We start from the raw sequence: 17,161 nt of genomic DNA on the forward strand, positions 1-17,161 counted from the left end.
AAGGACTGGTGTGGGATCGTATGTATGGGATAGCACCCAAAATAGCAAGTGTTGCATATATTTTCACCTGACACCAGTTTGCTATTCTGACAGTTGTATTACAGTTTCTGTAACTGCAAAAGAAGCTTTAAACAATTTTTTCAATTTTCTGTACATAACTTTTGACTGTTTTCCAGTTATCTGTTCACTTGCTTCCTTGCTTTTGGTGGAAAAAATGTAGTAGATTAGCATAAAATGTAGGTATGACCAAAAATGTATGTTTTAAAGAGTAAGCTTATGAAAATGAACTTCTCTTGTTTCTCCATTATTTTGTATTACTATTGTTTTCTGCTTTTTCCATGGTGATGAGGGTGGAGAAAAGAAGGGGCTTTGGACAGCTTTTGGCTTCAACAGCTGGGACATGGGGCAATAGTCTGCGTGCACGGGCCAATCCTTAATCAGCCTGTTACTCTAGCTGGCTCTATGAAGGGCAGTTGGCTGTTTGAAAGGCCATATTTGTTCTGATGGATGTCATCTTGTTCTGAGATGGTGATTAAAACCATGGGTGGTGAGTGTGTGATGGGGAATCTGCCTGTTAAAACTTACCAATTCCATTTGATTTGATGAACTCTAATTGTAACTTGAAGGGTGGGCTGGAACCCCCATTATGTATCAGAACTTTGTGTCCTGTGCTGAGAACCAGTTTGAACTGATATATGCTAGCCCAGGGGTCCTCAAACTGGGGGTCGGGGTCACGAGGTTATTACATGGGGGGTCGTGAGCTGTCAACCTCCACTCCAAACCCCACATTGCCGTCAGCATTTATAATGGTGCTAAATATACCTCTACCTCGATATAACATTGTCCTCGGGAGTCAAAAAATCTTACTGTGTTATAGGTGAAACCGCAATATATTGAACTTGCTTTGATCCACCGGAGTGCACAGCCCCACCACCCCAGAGCACTGCTTTACCGCGTTATATCCAAATTCGTGTTATATCGGGTTGCGTTATATTTGGGTAGAGGTGTATATAAAAAAGTGGTTTTTAATTCATAAGGGGGGGGGGGTGTCTCACTCAGAGGCTGGCTGTGTGAAAGGGGTCACCAGTACAAAAGTTTGAGAACCACTGTGCTGGCCTGTTCGGAGGTGTTTTCACATTTTTTGCAGGTCTAATAAAGGAAGCATAATCTAGACTGCTCCTAATGATTTATGGAATTGCTAATGATTTTTATCCACTGCTCACCCCTAAGAAACAATGGTGTTCTGCACATGAACTCAGCATGGGGCCCTACACTGGGGCTCATGACCGAGACTGGGTTTATGAGAAGGGGTTGTGTGTGCATGGGGACAAACCAACAGGAGCAGCAAGAGGCTCTTGCTGTAGGAAGACAAGGAAATCGCCACCTAGCCTGAACTTGGACAGACCATGACCCAAAAGATTCCTAGGACTGGTGAGGAAACTGAGAGAGGACAGACCTTTGTTGTTTTTTCTATAGAACTAACGTTCACTTTTTTAAAAGCAGAAGAGTTAATGCAGGGATAGGCAACCTACGGCATGCGTGCCGAAGGCAGCACGCAAGCTGATTTTCAGTGGCACTCACACTGCTCGGGTCCTGGCCACCAGTTCGGGGGGGGCTCTGCATTTTAATTTAATTTTAAATGAAGCTTCTTAAACATTTTAAAAACCTTATTTACTTTACATACAACAATAGTTTAGTTATATATTATAGACTTACAGAAAGAGACCTTCTAAAAACATTAAAATGTATTACTGGCATGTGAAACCTTAAATTAGAGTGAATAAATGAAGACTTGGCACACCACTTCTGAAAGGCTGCCGACCCCTGAGTTAATGTGTGCATTAAGAAGTTCCTTTCCAAACATTGTATGTAGGGCATAACTAGAGAAACCAGAGTGCACCCAGCCTGTTGGACTCTGGATGGAATGGATCTAAGCAACTGGGAAGGGAGATGGAGATCAGGAGGGCCAGGGCTGCGGTTTCAGGGTCTGGGTGGCTGCATTTTGGGGTCTCTATAGCCAAGAGTGTCAGACATGGGTCTGCATCTGAGGAGTTCTCTTGGATGTCCCAGAGCTAGGAGTAGTGATTAGGCATTACCTAAACCCTTGGAGCTTAGCATCCCATAGGATTTGGCAGTTGGATCCCTTACAACAGACTAGTGTCCGTTTAGAGAGAGAGAGAGGAGGTCTTGCAGGGCTAGACTGGATTGTGACAGATCTTCTCTCTCCCTGTGGCCTCCCCTCATCCTGGCTTCAAACAGGAGTGCCTCATAATAGGAAAGCAGCAGTCCAGTTATGCAAGTATTGCTGTCAGGTAGCCACAGGAATCAATTTAGGGCCTTAGTGGCCCCTGATAAAAACCTGGAGGACTATAATGGTAGAATCTAGTTTGGCTCAATCTATCTTCTGTAACTGGGGAACCAATCATGGATTGCAGACAGTCCTATACCTCAACACACTAGCAGCATAATCTGGCATAGTAAAGTCTTTGGGCTCTAAATAGGTACATGGTCAGGTCTGTGAGACTCAAACAGCACAAGGGTTTTGAATGCTCTGTTCTAGGCTGATACAATGCATCACTGCAAGTTTCATGTGAACCTTGTAAAATAAATGGGGAACAAAGGACTGGTCTCATGAAAAAATGTTCCAAGCTCTAGCTTGGGCAGAGATGCTTTTTAGGAGGGAATTGGAATGTCCCGTCACAGTGGAAATGACCCATAAATAAATGATTACTTTGAAATGAACTAGTCCTGAGATGCGCACCCATAGGAATCACCTGATTCCCTGTTCTGTACTGATGGTGTGCATCTAGAAAAAATAGGTGCCTATATGATCAATCTGGATCTCTGGTCCCAGGTGGGAGCAATTCCACAGCTGTGGGTGGGTATGGTGATAAATTAGATGCTCACTGCTTTTTATTGTAGGTATCCCTTTCTAAAAGTAAAAGTGGGAAAGGGGATAAGGTCTGGCTCTTGGGCAGGGTTGGGAGAGGCAGGGAGAACTGACCCTGGAAGGGGAGGCACTTCAAGTAGTTGACAGTTTATGGTGGAGTGGGGCCCAGTGGTTAGATGGTGATTCTCGTATTCTTTTCCCCTTCCCTTCTGGAGACACATGAGACTAGGCAAGGCTAGTTTTTTCACAAACACTATTGGCTACTTCCATATGTATGCATGTGTCTTATAATTTAGAGTTGCAATCTGTTGACTCTTCGATATGCGTTGTTTTGTCATCCTTATGTTTCTAGTAGCTATCTTCAGAGACCTGAAACACCTTCATAACTGAATAGCTAAAAAATTTAAGAAAAACATGCGACTAAAATGTGTGTGATAACCCCGAAGAAAAAATTTAAAAGTCAAATTAATTAAAATATTTTTTGTTTGGTAAACAAAATATTGAAACTGTCTCACAGATTAAAGGCGTTCTTGCTTTCCTGGCTAAACAATCTCTTCTGAATATGTAGGGAAGTGTATCTTTTACTGACACATCTGCTGAATATTTTAGTTTTTCTTGCGGGGGGAACTATAGTTTGTCTTCCCAAATGTCTATCCACTAGGGTTGTATTTTCTGAACTGAAAAAGTGTAGCAAAATGGCAACTTTCACTGAACATGACATTTAATATACAATTCTTTTAAGTTGCCACAAGTGTTTCAGTGTATACCTCAAGAAAGAAACAAACTTCCAGTCAGACTTCAGTTTGTTGGATATTTTTTCTTACTAATAATAGTTTGGCAAATACAGCAAAAGAACCTCTTCGCTTTCTGAATGACTTTCCACCTCAGCCTACTGAAACAACCTGCCTTAAAGACCAGAACATTCTAAACAGCGGGGGGAGGAGGGGAGGGGAAGAGGGGAAAAAAATAAAGGGGGCTAGCTAAGACCCTCTTTTGAGAAAAGAGTATTGTTTTCTTTGAGAAAGTAGTCTCCTTTCACCTTAGCATCAAGGAGAGGAGGAAAAAAGAAAATCTAAAGAGCTAAATGGTCTGGCCTTTGGCTCATTTTCCAGCCAATGCCTCACTCCCACCTACATACTCAACATCAGGATTTTTCTACACATGTCCAGTAAGCAGAGTAAATGGCAGAAAGTTTGAAGAGCAAGGTTTTTTTTTTTTTGAGACTTAGCTTTTCAAAGCAAATGGCTAGTTTCATGTTTGCTAAATCTGAGGACTTTGAAAATATAGCCTTACTGTCATTACTAGGATGGTTCTTATAGAAGCATGCTTATGGTTAGAACCCTTTATTTTCTTGTCATCTAGGGTGTGATATAGTCACTTGTTCTATATATCCAATATACACACCAAACACCTATTCTTCAGGAGTGCCCTTACTTACTTACTTACTTTCTCTCTCTCTCTCTCTCTCTCATCCACTCTCAATCTTAAATTAGAAAATGTAACAGAATTTCTGTTCCTTGATCTCAACTTTGTAAAGGTGGCCAGCATGCAAGTATTTTACATCCTTTCCAGCTTCACTCACATGCACTATAGCCACACTCTTCACATTTAATGAGTATCATGTTTGTTTGTGAAATATACAATATATTAAATGCTAGGTCTGATTTTTTTCTCAAATAAAAAATTGTTAAATCAACAATTACATAGAAGACTCAGTTATGGAGATACAGGTGTACTGACACATTCTCTTGTATACTAACTCTGTTTTTCCTTCATTACAGAAATGAGCCGTCAGACTGCTACAGCACTACCTACAGGTACTTCAAAGTGTACACCATCACAGAGAGTGCCTGCTCTGACTGGCACTACAGCTTCCAACAATGACTTGGCAAGTCTTTTTGAGTGTCCTGTGTGTTTTGACTATGTGCTGCCACCTATTCTTCAGTGTCAGAGTGGCCATCTTGTTTGTAGCAACTGTCGCCCCAAGCTTACATGCTGTCCAACTTGCCGAGGCCCACTGGGTTCCATTCGTAACTTGGCTATGGAAAAAGTTGCCAATTCTGTACTGTTCCCATGTAAATACGCCTCTTCTGGATGTGAGATAACTTTGCCACACACAGAAAAAGCAGACCATGAAGAGCTGTGTGAGTTTAGGCCTTATTCATGTCCATGTCCTGGTGCTTCATGTAAATGGCAAGGTTCGCTGGATGCTGTAATGCCACATTTGATGCATCAGCATAAGTCAATAACAACACTACAGGGAGAAGATATAGTTTTCCTTGCTACAGACATTAATCTTCCTGGGGCTGTTGACTGGGTTATGATGCAATCTTGTTTTGGCTTTCATTTCATGTTAGTCTTGGAGAAACAGGAAAAATATGATGGTCACCAGCAGTTCTTTGCTATTGTACAGCTGATAGGAACACGCAAGCAAGCTGAAAATTTTGCTTATCGACTTGAGCTTAATGGTCATAGGCGGCGATTGACTTGGGAAGCAACTCCTCGATCTATTCATGAGGGAATTGCAACAGCCATTATGAATAGTGACTGTCTAGTCTTTGACACCAGCATTGCACAGCTCTTTGCAGAAAATGGCAATTTAGGCATCAATGTAACTATTTCAATGTGTTGAAATGGCAAGCAAACATTTTCAGGCCAGTGTTTAAAACAGTTGCATTTAATTTCGCAGAAACTAGGGTAACCATCTTTGACTGCCAAACACAAACTATTTGGTAGAGGGAGGCTAGACGTATATGAAGGTAAATAAAAGGAAAGGCTGTTAAATTGCAGGAAGCAGTTGCATGTAGTAACACTAATATATTTAAAATAAGTCAACAGTAAACCACTGAAAATATATATACACCCAAAATGGGCATCTTTTGTATTAAGAATTGATTCTACAGGAAATGTTGTAAAATAGTTCTGAAAACTTGTTTGTAGATTGATTGTACTGTTGAAAAGGATACTGTTGTGTTTGTTTTTTTTTTCCTTTGACTGACAAGCCATGTTGAGCAGTCTGGTCTCTTGCCGCTGCTTTTTCCCCTTAAGTCACTACATAGTATTGCTGCTGTTTTGTGTATATTTTTTGTGTATTTGCTAATTTTTATTAACTTCTAGTTTTTCATTAAATAAATGACTTTCTTTTCTGTAATTCAGGTTTTCCTCCTTTTTGTACCTTTTAAAAATTAATTGCAGGTGTCATCTTTTGATATGCATAATTGCTTATGGTAAAACTTATACTTCTGTACATTTGGTAAATTAGTCTTTCCCAGTAGTCCATTCATTGGTGATACTGTTCTTAATTCAGCTATTTTGTGAATGTATTCAACTCTAAAGAAGCAATTACATTGGAAGAATTATCAGAAAAACGGCTGCTTTAAAACAGGCCTAGATGATGATGTACTTTGTTATACCTTCAAACAGAAGTGAGGAGTTATTGGTTAACATCCTAATTAAAAAAACTGAAAATGCAGGCACACTTTAAAAATTTAGAAACTTCAGACACAAACTCATGCTTGTATTTTGGTTTTGCAGTACAAGGCATTGTCTTACGCAGTATTTGTAACTATAAAAACAGACCATTTAAAAAAAAAAAGGCAGTCTCAGAAAACGATGTTTTTGGTCTTTTATAATTTTGTCATTAAAAGAATACCTGGCAAATGAAAAACTCTTGTTTTTTGCTTTAGCACAATATTTGACTAATTTAATATTTTAACTCAACTTTGCTTGTTCTGGTATCCTTTGTCTGATTGTTACTAGAGAGAACCAACTTTATTTTCCTTAGTCATACTAATCTTGTATGTCATCCGACCATGTTAGTGATACGATGAACAGTAGACATCTAAAGGTCCATGCAATTCTCTTGCTTTTAAAGGCGTAAGTGGTATATTGGGGTCTTTTGCAGGTTGCTCGCAAGTTTGAGAAATTCACCTTGAATGTAAGTCCGTATACAGCACTGAGATGGTTAATGTAAAAAAGAAATAATGTAAAAGATAACTATTACATTTCAAACTACTTTAAAAGTATCTCTTTGCCAAACTTGCTGTTGGGAGGAGTAGAATGAATATTAGCTACTTTTTGTATAACATTAAAATATAATTTATTTACTATATATTGTCTAACTTTCTTGTCAGAAACTGATCTATGTTAAGACAACTCATTGAATTATTTTTGGTGCAGTGATTACACATTTTAGCCTGATGGGGTAAGTAGTCATACAGGTAAGGAATGTGAACCAGTATAGACTTTTATAGACAGGCCAATGCAGAAATAGTTCATTTTATATAGTTACAGAAGTAAACTTCAGAAACTTTTTTTTAAAAATATTGATGTTGCACTGTTCAAGAGGATAAAAACTTAAAGAAATTTCTTAATCTACTGTTACACTTTGATCTCTAGTTGAATACTTATTGTGGCAATTTTCTAAATGCAGCCTATTTAATCTTACCTACATTTACCCCGATTTTGTTTTTGCTATACCATGAGATGTTTGGCTACAGCAGTTACAACCTAGTGGCTGGTAGGTTTGAAATTAAGACTTTTTTTATTCAAATTTGTTTCTCATTATTGAAACTTACATTTCAATTCTAATTCTTTCAGAGGCTGTTGATAAATAGTGTGGACTACTTTTACATCCAGACTTTGGTTTGAGTAGTAGATTAACTCCTATTAAAATACATAGATTTGAGGCTTGCCTAAAATGAATTAGTAGGATGTTTTTATTTTCTGTGTTTTAAGAAACGGTCACTTCCTTAGATAGTAAAAGTTCTATGTGATGATATGGCTGGAACGGAGGAGATGATCGTTGTATGTTTGGTTGATTCTAATACTGTCTCAGATCTTGTAACAGAATCTATAAAAGCTTTTGTTTAAAGTTAGTGGAAGTCTCTTTACTGGGTGAGTCAAAACTATGATTTTTAAATATTCCTGATCTATGTAATAAAATGTTATTTATTTTTAAAGTTGCCCAAACACAACATTCAACAACCAGCTACCACATTTTACCAATCTGGAAACTGCAGTACTCCTCTGATCACAGTAGTTCAGGAGAGGCAGCAGCAGTGAATGCTTCCACATACCACCTAACCAGTCTCCCTTAGCCAGGTGTTTGAAGTAAAAAGGACAGCTACATTTTACACTCCTGCTTAGGTGTTGGTTGCTGCAAACTACACCCACTTAGACTCCTTTACACACAGGATACTGTAATTACAGAAATGTCACCCTTGCTTTGAGACTTTTAGGGATATTTATTTAAAAAAACAGGAATCAGAGCATTTGCTTGGACCAAAGGTGCGAAGCCAAATACACATGGGGTGAGGTGCAGAGTAGCACCTTGAATGCTTGTAATGCATGCTACAGGAGCTGGGACCTCTTTCCTTCTATGGCCAAGGATCATTGCAACCCCTACCCTGGGAGAAATGACAACAGGAAATTTCTACAGCTGAGTTACCTTGGCTGGGGCTGGTCCCTGTCCTGGTCATGTTCCCCATCCCCCTGGACTGTGTAGTGGGGGTCTGATAGGAGGGAAGCTGTGGTGATTGTCAGTGGGGTTTGGGAAGCTGGATTCACTGCTCAAGCCACTGACTGCATGTTGTGCTCCAACTGCCCCAGGTAGACCCTACTGGCATACTCTAGGTACCTGGAGCATGTTAATGTAGTCCAGCAGGTTCCACTCAGGGTGGTTAGAGCACAACACCCAGCCTGGGGCTTGGATGGTGAATCCAGCAGTGCCCCAACCAATTCAAAGTCACCCCAGCATGCCTCTTATCAGAGCTCGCTATGCAGCCTATGTATGAGAACACCCTCTCACCTGTGGCACTATGTGCTGTATTCATCAGACCTGAGTAGTGGTGAATGGTACATATGCTCCAGCTTGCAAACTTCATACATTTAACCCTAATTTCTTCATTACAGGTTGAGGAGGAAGGATTACAAAAAAATAGGGTTGGCATCTCTGTGGTGCAAGTATGAATGAGTCTTAGGGCTTGTCTATACTTACCGCGCTGGTTCGGCGGCAGGCAATCGAACTTCTGGGTTCGATTTATCGCATCTAGTCTGGACGCGATAAATCGAACTCAGAAGTGCTGCTCGCCGCGAGGAGTACGCGGAGTCGACGGGGGAGCCTGCCTGCCGGGTCTGGACGGCGGTAAGTTCGAACTAAGGTACGTCAACTTCAGCTAAGTTATTCACGTAGCTGAAGTTGCGTACCTTAGTTCGATTTGGGGGTTTAGTGTAGACCAAGCCTTAGATTCACCTCAGAATTTCAGGCAAGGGTGTAGTTTTGCTTTGGGAGGAAATCTAACATTTAAATACATATACAAGACACATTTCAATGTCCTAGATGCAATTGTGTTTTGGGTTTAGTTAATAGAACTTTAGAAATGCTAACACAATAGTTTGAAAATAGGGCCAAGCTTCAGAGAATAATGTATATAAAATAGAATACACCACTGTCCACCAAAAAGCATAACCTGATGGGAAACTAAAGAGAGGTTCATCTGCATTTTTCTGGCACAATAATTTAACTTCCTTGCACTAAAGATAAGGTTGCTTTAGAAGAGTATGTCAGCATAAGTGTAGTACTTTCATAAAATGATTGCTGCTTGTTGTACTTTTAATAGGTAAACAGGACATGTGGTCTTAAAGGCTTAATATTAACTTGCCTCTACAATGATTTACGGTTTGGGACAGTTCAGAATTGAGTACAATTTAAGATAGACTTGAAAGGTGAGCTTGTCCCCACAGACAGTTGCTCATATCAATGGGCAATTTTAGAAGATTTTACATTAACTGTAAACACAATGGTGCTTTTAGACTTTGTCCCCCCTGACATTTAATGTCATTCATCAGATTGAGAATGGTTAAAATATGCTCATGAAAGACACTTTGTTTTTTTTACTGTTATGCAGTAAGACATTAGTGACCTATATTAAAGATGTTGTACTAGCACCCACCACATTGAAAAATAGTGGTATTTAAAATGCCTAGGAATGTTATATTAGGAGTGACTATTTACATTAGAAAAGTTTACTCAATTATCTTTATTTAAAATAATGAAAGGAAGATTCTTCTTTATATTTAATATACTTAGAGAGAAAACTGTCAAACAATTCTATCCTAAAAACAAGTATTTGGATTAATGTGTTTACTACCATTAATAAAAACAACCACTAGGTGCATAGGCTTTGGGAAGGCAAATGTGAACGTTAACATTCAATGTTTCTCTGTGCAGACATTCCTTGCATGCATTTGGTTATTTAAGATGTTAAGTTATTGTTTGCACTATGCACAGTGATAGGTCTGTTATATAGAGTTGCCCATAACATTCCTATAACAAACTACTATAATTCAAAGTATGTTATCCAGATTATACAGAACTGTATTATGAATTAATTAATTTAACTTTTCAAAGCTATTCTGAATAAAATTAATTGCTTCACACTGAGATGGGCCACCTACTTAGGAAAAATATTAGTTTGTGGGCAGAGGCAAGAACAGCAACTGCATTTTTGCAGCTTTCCAAGCCTGGTTATCTCGTAGTCGAAGTAGAAGGTTCTCAAAATGGAACTAGATAGCTGACACACCATACTACTAATAGCCACCATTTGAGTATCAATTACAACTTACATTCATCAAATACCACCTCAGTGCAATGAAGTTGTGACTTTGGAAGGCCTTTACTGTTTGTGTCAATAGGATAGGAGTCACGTGATAGTAAGAAAGCATGAACAGCTGAATGCAATAAATAAAATAGTGTTCTTAATGCAGAAAAGTGTACAAGCAAAGGTGGTGGTATGCATAACCTCAATTTATTCACCTATTTAGATGTTAAAAGCTATGATTAATAGCAAACATTTTTAAACAAACACTAAAGGACTTACCGTATATATTTGATCGTAAACTGGTTCATTTATAAGCTGACCCCCCTGATGGATAAGTAAAAATGGAAAATTTCTATGACCTGTTCATAAACCAACCGTATAATTCAGGGGTCAGCAAACTTTGGCTCCCGGGCCATCAGGATAAGCCACTGGCAGGCCGAGATGGTTTGTTTACCTCAAGCGTCTGCAGGCATGGAGGTAAACCTAAGTAAGGCCAGGATAGCAACGGGGGGGGGGGGGGGGGGAGAAAAAAGCTGTGGGTCAGGGGTGTAACCTGTGACCACTCTCCCCATCCCACCCCACCTTATCGGGGGAGGACCAGTCTCTGGCCTGGCTGGAGCTGCTCCAGTGGGCCAGACCGGGTAGCACAGCTGTAGTGTGCTCCAGCAGGCTGGGGGGGCAAGCAGCATGGGCAGAAGCGGAGAGACTTGGCCCCACCTCTTCCCTGCTGGCTCTCCTTGCTCCCTCTATTGGGGGGGAAGGGCTGTGTCCCACCTCTCCCTCACTATACCCCTTCATAAGCCAACCCCCTTCTCTGGTGCGTCCCTTTTTTATTTTAAAGATATACTGTTCATAAGCTGATTTTTTTTTTTTTTTAAAGAAAGTGGGGGGTGGAGTGCAACTGGTTTTCAACCACCAGTAGCTTTCTAGATCCCAGTCCCCCTCTGCTTATGTCTGAAAAATGCAGTATGTACTTCTACCAAGTTCAATGAAAATGAATGCACTTGCAGTTCAGCATAAACTATGCAAATGTAATTTGTGTACAGAATTTCTGCTGGGCTCTTCTAAATGTAGTTTTACAAATTGAGTGCATCTGTGAAACAAAAGTACAGTTTGCAGAGGGTTGGATCCCCAGGAAAATTGAGTCCTCACTAGGCTCTATAGTGGACAACACCTCAGTGGCCTTGTTGCTATGGAAGCTGATGGAACTCTATATTCCTTTAAACACTTTCTATATAAATCAACCAGTCACACAAAATATATCCATCCCATGCAGAATCTATGTACCCACCTTCTAATGGAAAAAAACATGCCTGTTTAAATAGAAAGCTCCTACAGGGGCTTTTGAGTTCCTGCTGCTCCTCTCAGTACCAGGTAAGGGCTACTGCCTTGTCCCTCCATGTCAAAAAGGAGCAGCTGAGAGTAGGAAGCTTTCAGGTTCCTGCTTGTCCTGTTTGTTGGTTTTGTTTAATGGTGTCCATTATTGATGTAGTGATGTCCGCTATTACATGTTTATAATACTTAGCATTTCACATACCTCAACTCTCACTGGAAGAATCTTCTAGCAATTTTTGGCACTTTCCTGCTTTGCAGAGCATTCCAGTGCACTTCTGAGGGCTCTCACATACCCAGGAAATAACTGGAATGATGGACATTCCTGTTCTGGAAGTTTACAGGTAAGGAGAAACTGTCATATTTGTCTTGATGCAATAAACATCTTTAGCCTTGTTTTTTAAGGCTATATTCCAAAGCTTGTATTGGGGGCCCTTGCTTGCTATGACCAGGGAAGATGAAGCCTTCTGAAGAAAGGGATTTTATACACCTCTACCCCGATATAACACAAATTCGGATATATCATAGTAAGGCAGTGCTCTGGGGCAGTGGGGCTGCACACGCTGGCTAATCAAAGCAAGTTTGATATAACATGGTTTCACCTATAATGGTAAGATTTTTTGGCTCCTGAGGACAGCGTTATATTGGGGTAGAGATGTACCTTCTTTTAATATAATTAATGGATCAGTTGTAAGAATGCCACTGAACAACTGTAGGATTAGTCCTATGACCCACAGAAGGCTTAATAGGTCTCCTTATACACTGCATATACAGAAACCAGTTGAAGCAAAATATTTTATAGTGTATGCTTCATTGTGATTTCCCATTATGGTATAGTTACCACCATCCCTTCACAAATTTTTCTATAGCAGACCCCCATTTGTCTTGAAGCCCACACCTTATTACAGTTTTATGAGCAGTGGTGGTATATTTCAAAACTAGTCATTCATTAGTAGAATGAGCTTGCAAGAAGTGGTCAAACCTTTATTAATCTAATACCAAACTGAAAAATTTAAGTTACAAAAATCAGCATTACTACAAGATTTTAATCTTTCTTCGTGAACTAACATAAGGAAAATAACATTCAGAGACAGAATATAATCATCTTCCCCATAATTTAAAACATCTGTGTAGACTGAAGTTGGTAGCTTAAATTTATAGCCATCATATAAGAGGGTGGAAAAATACATGAGGTTAAGAGACTAATATGATTCTTTACGAAGGGTAGAGTGGCAAAGGAAACTAGAATTTGACAATTAAGGGTATGCTTTTTCTATACTCTTGTTCTGAAATGTTTATACTACCACTACTATTTGAATTTTGGAGCTTTAAAACACCAAATCAAAATGTTCCCTTTTTTCATTTGAGCATCCAGCTTTTCCACAAGTGAGACTTAAGGAGTCTTTCTTTGTATAAGCCTGACCTTTGCCTCTCCCTTCTACATTTCCCCCCATGCAAAAAAAACCTACCTTTTTAAAAACTCATCTGATTTGTCAAATTTCTCATGACTGCTGCTCTGCCAGAAGAGCATGGTTTTAGAGATTCCAGGAGAGAATGAAGTCAAATACTAAACCGTTGGGAGGAAAAAAATTAAGAATCATCTTTGCATATTTTAAGAATCCTCTTCCAAAACTTCACATTAATTAAGAGGCCATAATTTCCAGTGGGGACTCACCCTACTCTCCATTAGCAGGTACACAATTTTGAAGGTGTGAATAGGTATTAGTGCAGGGGTGGGCAAATTTTTTGGCCCGAGGGCCATTTTGGGGTATGGAAATTGTATGGCAGACCATGAATGCTCATGAAATTGGGGGTAGGGGTGGAGCCAGAAATGAGTTCAGGGTGTAGGAGGGGGATCAGGGCTGGGGCAGATGTGTGAGGGCTCTGGCGGGGGGTGCAGGGTTTAGGAGGGTGCTCTGCTGCACTGGGTGGCTTTAATAACTTAATCCTTATTTTATTCTTAAAGATAACTCTCAAACATTTATTATACCTTATGACATTCCTGTGAGAGAGAATCATAACTCTATTTTTCAGATGGGAAAATAGGTTCAGATGTTTAATCTGCTCAACTGTCCCGCCATGCAGTGGCAAAGCCAGGCTTAGAACCTTATGCGTAACGTGCTAGACGACACTTCTCATGCAGATATCATTTAACCATTAAAATGGGGATAAGACATGCTTCACAGAAGTGATTAATCAATATTTGTATGTCTTTTCCAATATGCTATATACTCTCCCACAAGTCTTCACTTTTCCTGACCCGATTTGGTCGCCTATCTTTTTTTCCTGTTGTGAAGGAGTAGTTTTGGTGGCATTCACTGGGTGAATATTTGTGCATTTGACTAACTCTGGTTCATGAAATCTTGTATTTTATTCCACATCTATGAGCACCGCCCCCAAACAAACTCCATTTCATTTATCACAAATATGTGTATTAAATATTTGTGCCGATTAAGGTGAGATGGGTCTTAAGTCAAATTTTAACCACTGTTCCCCCATACCTGAAATTTTACCTATTGGAAAGTTTTAGGGTGAGGTCCACAAATGCATATCATATCACACATTTCCTAGCTTTTTGCATGTTAACAGTTTGGTCTAGAAACTCTAAATATCATCTGGGTGTGTTTAAAAAATTACAGCACTGACCATTAAGATTAGGTGCTTAAAAAGTCCTTGAGCAAAAACAAACAAAATAGGGAATATAGGACACTGGCAATGGTATTTGAGAACAATGAAGGTGGTTATGGTGACTCATGCTTTACATTTCTTTTAAATGTAACAACTCTGAAATTCTAATATTTTAACAAATGTATTTTTGCAAGGTTTTTAGACAAAACATTAATGCACTTCAACTTTTTTTTTTGCTGGGGAAGTAAGCAATATTCACTGATAGCTCAGCTGAAAAATTAAGTGCATTTATTTTAATTACATGAAGTTTTATATAACACATCCGTTGCCTAATCACTAGAGCTATCATTAAACCCGTCTGTATACAGTAGTAACAAAACTAGAGCATCAGAGACATTAGGATCTAGAGCAAAAGTGTTTAACTGGGTTAGGTGCTTTTTTGAAAAATATATCCCTAATCTTGGTTTCTGCTTGGGTGTGCAAGCAGGTATGTGTACTCTCCTCCATTAATGACTGACATGCTGCTGATAGAACTGGCATATGTAAAACTTGTTTGGTAAAGTTGCAGGTGCACTTTTCTATTATTAATAGTCAAGTAGAACTGGGGTTGAGGCCCCACTGAAAGTAAGGCCTTAACTTTTAATGGGTGACACAGCACATCACAGTGAGGCCTCAGTATTTGCCCTCATGTTTTATATCACCGTAGATCAAATTTTTACTATCTGACAGTTGAATGAGTGTTTAATGTTGATGTACAGGATACCTCACCCAATCCGCTTAAAGTTTACTATTCAAGCGCTCAAGTCCAGTCTTGATTGAAAATCCCCCATCGAAAGCTGCATTCAGAACTTCATCCAGGCAGCTTGCCGTAACAAAATTCAAGTCCTGCCGCACATTCACTGCAATCTCTTCAAGGTCTTTTTCATTTCTTTGAGGAATGATAATTCTCTTCAGTCCAGCTCTATGGGCTGCTAGGACTTTGTCCTTAATTCCCCCAACCTATTAAAACCACACAATTTAAAAAGAAAAGTTATTTAGTTATGATGCTTTCAGCAAAGCAGTCACAAGAGGCATTTTGAATTAAATATTAAGTGAACAAGACAGGATTCCAGATGTACATCCATAATTCATCATACTGAGAGCTTAAACTGCAGGGACATATTTTTAATGGAATGTTTTTCTCCTAAATCACTTTTTAGGAGAAGGTAAATTTGAAAGTGTTGGCAATCATTTTAGCTCCTACGGGTAAGGCAAACGCATTTATTAGTCTTAAACTGCTAGAATGGGAAATATAACATGATTATTGTAAAAGATTTCAGCTACATAGCTGCAAGAATCTCAAACATGAGATCTTACTTATATCCTTGCACCCATCAACATAGGAAAAACACTTCTAAAAAGGCATCTGTCGCCCTTATGTTTCCCATTTTAAGGTAACACAAGGCTGGACTCTGCCCTGCTGGACCCTCCAGTCTCTGGCTCTTCTTTTCTATACATGGTAAAGCACTGTGTATCTTAGTAGCATTAACAACGGAAAGAAAGGCCACTGTTTGTTTCAGGTGTATCTGCCTCCCTCTACAGCTTACTTAGGGCTTGTCTACATGACAAGTTAGTGTGCGCCATGTAGACAAGCCTTTATTTTAAAAATTATTCTTGTTCAAAAGCAAAACAAAAAAAAAAACCTGCCAAAAAATGCTTATGCAGACAGCTATGCTTTTCAAGCAGTTGAAAATACATACTGTAGCATATCCAAACTACAGCCAAGCATCCACTATCACTATAACTGTGAATCTCTACATTTAGGGACAAAATATGTAGCCTCTCTCTATGTTTAATGCAGTTCATGTACATGTAATCTTAGGAATTTGTATATACAGTTAATGTATGCAATTGTCAGTCTTTCCTTCCATAACTGCAAACATAAGGACTTGACAAATAACTTTTCTGAAATGCTCAAAATTTGTTAGTTGAAGTTGTTACTGGAATTAAGAAGCCAGATCCTCAGCTTCTGTAAATTGCTGTAGTTCTGTTGATGTCAATGAGTTACTTTAACTAACTTATAGCAGTTAAGGATGAGGCATTAAAGAGCATTCCTTGGATACAAATCAATGGGTTTTAACAGGCCATTCTTTGCTTAGGAAAAAGTATTCCAGATGGGAAAGTGAACACAAAGAATGGACTTAGGTTGGCAATCTTATAAATCCTAAACTAATGCAAGTCCTTGAGAAGGAGATGGGAGAGCTTCCTTTTGCTATGATGAAGCAGAGTTAGGAGAGTGTAAAAATTAGTATTCTGTATTTTTAATACCAAAATTGAAAACCAAACAATCCTGCTTTTCACACAATAAAAACAGGGTCCAATCTTGCTAACACTCACTATCTGCCATAAGGCATCCTACTATGTGAAGTCCTTTTGAATTCAATGGGATGCTCATGTGAGTGTCAGCAGGATTCTGGACCCTCAAGAATCAGTTTTCAGAAAGGACAGAGTCATTTCTCAAAAACAGTTAATAGGGGCATGTGTTTGCAGTCTGCACTTAAGAATGACCTGGCCAAAAAAACAGTTATGCTGTGCCTGATGTCTCGTTATTTAAGGTGCAACAACCCTACTCAATTTGGTAATCTGAATTAAGCCTACTATGATGACATATCTGAATTACTGCAACACCCTCTTCTCAAGTGCAAGCCTTAACAAATGCAGTCATATCCAC

At 39.2% G+C, this 17,161-nt stretch overlaps 2 protein-coding genes and 2 long non-coding RNA genes across 11 annotated transcripts in view; 2 read left to right on the plus strand and 2 right to left on the minus strand.

Moving 5' to 3' along the window:
* SIAH1 (siah E3 ubiquitin protein ligase 1) overlaps positions 1–6,557 on the plus strand; it is a 47,583-nt gene extending 41,026 nt beyond the window's left edge. For all 8 annotated transcript variants that reach the window (XM_065567095.1, XM_065567097.1, XM_065567098.1 and 5 more), the window contains one exon: positions 4,672–6,557. In XM_065567095.1, coding sequence (XP_065423167.1) covers positions 4,674–5,522 — 849 coding nt within the window. In that variant the 5' untranslated portion in view covers positions 4,672–4,673 and the 3' untranslated portion in view covers positions 5,523–6,557. The remainder of the gene's footprint in view (positions 1–4,671) is intronic.
* A 1,975-nt stretch (positions 6,558–8,532) lies between these two features.
* On the minus strand, positions 8,533–8,761 carry LOC135975610 (uncharacterized). Its single transcript, XR_010592561.1, has 2 exons — positions 8,627–8,761; positions 8,533–8,590 (listed from the first exon to the last, which is right to left on the minus strand). It is a non-coding gene; the product is annotated as an uncharacterized LOC135975610 (long non-coding RNA).
* Positions 8,762–12,033: 3,272 nt separating this feature from the next.
* The window catches only part of LOC122173915 (uncharacterized), a 31,950-nt gene continuing 26,822 nt past the window's right edge, over positions 12,034–17,161 (plus strand). The window contains exon 1 of the long non-coding RNA XR_010592560.1: positions 12,034–12,167. This is a non-coding gene — a long non-coding RNA (uncharacterized LOC122173915). The remainder of the gene's footprint in view (positions 12,168–17,161) is intronic.
* Positions 12,787–17,161, minus strand: part of LONP2 (lon peptidase 2, peroxisomal) — a 98,157-nt gene continuing 93,782 nt past the window's right edge. Inside the window, exon 15 of the mRNA XM_005289834.5 lies at positions 12,787–15,450. Within this exon, the coding sequence (XP_005289891.1) occupies positions 15,229–15,450 (222 nt within the window). The 3' untranslated portion in view covers positions 12,787–15,228. The remainder of the gene's footprint in view (positions 15,451–17,161) is intronic.

The sequence above is a fragment of the Chrysemys picta genome, chromosome 14, assembly GCF_011386835.1.
Source record: "Chrysemys picta bellii isolate R12L10 chromosome 14, ASM1138683v2, whole genome shotgun sequence".
Lineage (NCBI taxonomy): Eukaryota > Metazoa > Chordata > Testudines > Emydidae > Chrysemys > Chrysemys picta.